Source organism: Rhincodon typus, chromosome 8, assembly GCF_021869965.1.
Source record: "Rhincodon typus isolate 14 chromosome 8, sRhiTyp1.1, whole genome shotgun sequence".
Taxonomy (NCBI): Eukaryota; Metazoa; Chordata; class Chondrichthyes; order Orectolobiformes; family Rhincodontidae; genus Rhincodon; species Rhincodon typus.
The window spans coordinates 38567612-38569735 of NC_063339.1; the positions used below are offsets into that span (position 1 = coordinate 38567612).

Here is a 2124-nt window from a genome sequence, read left to right on the forward strand (position 1 = left end):
GGTTTCGATGGGAAGAGGGTGGAATTGGGGTACAGAGGATTTGGATTTCGATGGGAAGAGGGTGGAATTGGGGTACAGAGGATTTGGTTTTCGATGGGAAGAGGGTGGAATTGCGGTACAGAGGATTTGGGTTTCGATGGGAAGAGGGTGGATTTGGGGTACAGAAGATTTGGTTTCAATGACTATGGTATTCCATGGGAATTCCCCACAAGTAAAGCGACTTACTCATCATGCCCTTTGCAAAGGTAGAAGAGGAGCCTCCAGGCCTGGACTGCCGACAAGAGGAGGCTGAAGAGTCCGATGAAGGTGGTGAACTGACAGGCGGATTCCGGGCCCCATTCCTCGACCATGAAGCGTTGTTTCTCCACCGTGATGTTCTCATTCTGCCACATCCCGCGGGTGAAGAGCAGGCATTTCCCCTGGAAATCACTGCCGTTCTCCGACAGCGGCACCACGGCGATGAAGCCAAACAGAAAAGCGAGAAAATACAGGATGCACTGAGAGAATAAAAAATTATTCATCCCCATTTCTTACATTAAAGCAGCAGCCAGACCTGCTGGTGCACGCCTGCGCCGATCGATCCACTGACGTCCCGTCGTTAAAGCTCAGGAAGATGGGAGGGAGGGGGTTGGGGATGTGATCCTGGAGACATCAACCTCTAGCCTGAAAGGTCCAGCCTTCACCCTCTCCTCACTCAACTCTCATTTCCCCCAATATTAACTTGTAACTTGCGATTTCCTTCAATGTGAACAATATTATTGCTTTAATCACCTTTGCATTTATTGGCACTTCAGTCCCAAATCTCCATTCTTGGATTATAATGGTTTGCTTACTAGATTGTTTTAATCTTGTCAGTTTGTAGATAGATTGACGCAGTTGGATGCATTTTTTGTTGTTATCCACTAGCTTGCAGAACATACCCAAAGTTGTTTACAAATGCAAAATACACTAAAGTACAAAAAATACTGCAAAAAATCTTAGTCACAAGTGCACCCTTTTACTTGGAGCTGTCCGAAGATCAGAACAGAATAGGTATCAGTCTGCTCCACCTCAACCTCTGGTGGCTGATCAGATGACCTCTTGTTCCCTGAGCAAGCTAATTTTGCTATGAAGCAAGAGCTTTTTTTTGTCATATTCTCTTTTCTTACAAATAAGCTATGCATTTATAATCTTGACGCTATCCAGTCTCTAGCAAATGATCAATGTGACAACTGGCAAACATCACAAATGTGTTATGCTTTCCATAATGGTTTGTTCAATTAACACATTAAGACTTGCTTGTGTCTCCTTAGAAAAAAAATGCTTATATCTTACGCTTAATGAACTTTCTGCTCAACTTAGCTTGTGTTCAACACTTGTATGCCATCTATAACACCATTTGATATAGGAACAGAATTGGGCCATTTGATCCAGCCGGTCTGCTCCAGCATTCAATCATGACTGATATGTTTCTCAACTGTATTCTCCTGCCTTCTCCCTATAATCCTTGATACCTTTATTAATCAAGAACCTAGGTTTCTCTGTCTTAAAGACAGTCTGTGATTTGGCCTCTACAGCCATAGCCTACTCAGGCAATGAGTTCCACAGACTCAACACTAATCAACTACATAATATTTACCTAGCACAATTCTATGACCATCACAAATTCCGCTGATACACAATCAACATTATTGCGTCTGATTCATCATGTATGTTTTAAATAACTTCAGCTTTTCCAGAGTTGCTGTGACAGTCCATTACTATTGAATTATTATGCTTAATGCAAACAAGCATGCATATTCCTTCAGAAAATATACAAGCATTTTAAAATCAGTGATGTTTCTAATCATTAGGACATCACCGGGCTTCATCTATTTTCTCTTCATTTCATTCAATTTAGTTTATTTCCACTAACCCAACAAATTTTGGATTAATATCTACAGTCCATACTGCGCAGCAAATCCTATTCATCTGTCACTTCTGTGCTTGCTGACCAACATTGACTCCAGTTAAGCAATGCCTCTATTTTGAAATTATCATCCTTGCTTTCAAATCTCCACATAGCCTTGCCCCAATCTATATTTGTAATCTTTTCTTGCCAAAAAAGCCTCCAAGATGCCTGTGTTCCTCTAATTCTGTCTTCTT

At 41.5% G+C, this 2124-nt stretch overlaps 1 protein-coding gene across 1 annotated transcript in view; it reads right to left on the reverse strand.

Annotated features, from left to right (window-relative positions):
* Window positions 1-591, reverse strand: part of LOC109930601 (transmembrane protein 179) — a 14549-nt gene extending 13958 nt beyond the window's left edge. Inside the window, exon 1 of the mRNA XM_020530074.2 lies at window positions 226-591. Within this exon, the coding sequence (XP_020385663.1) occupies window positions 226-527 (302 nt within the window). The 5' untranslated portion in view covers window positions 528-591. The remainder of the gene's footprint in view (window positions 1-225) is intronic.
* Between the last annotated feature and the right edge of the window lie 1533 nt (window positions 592-2124).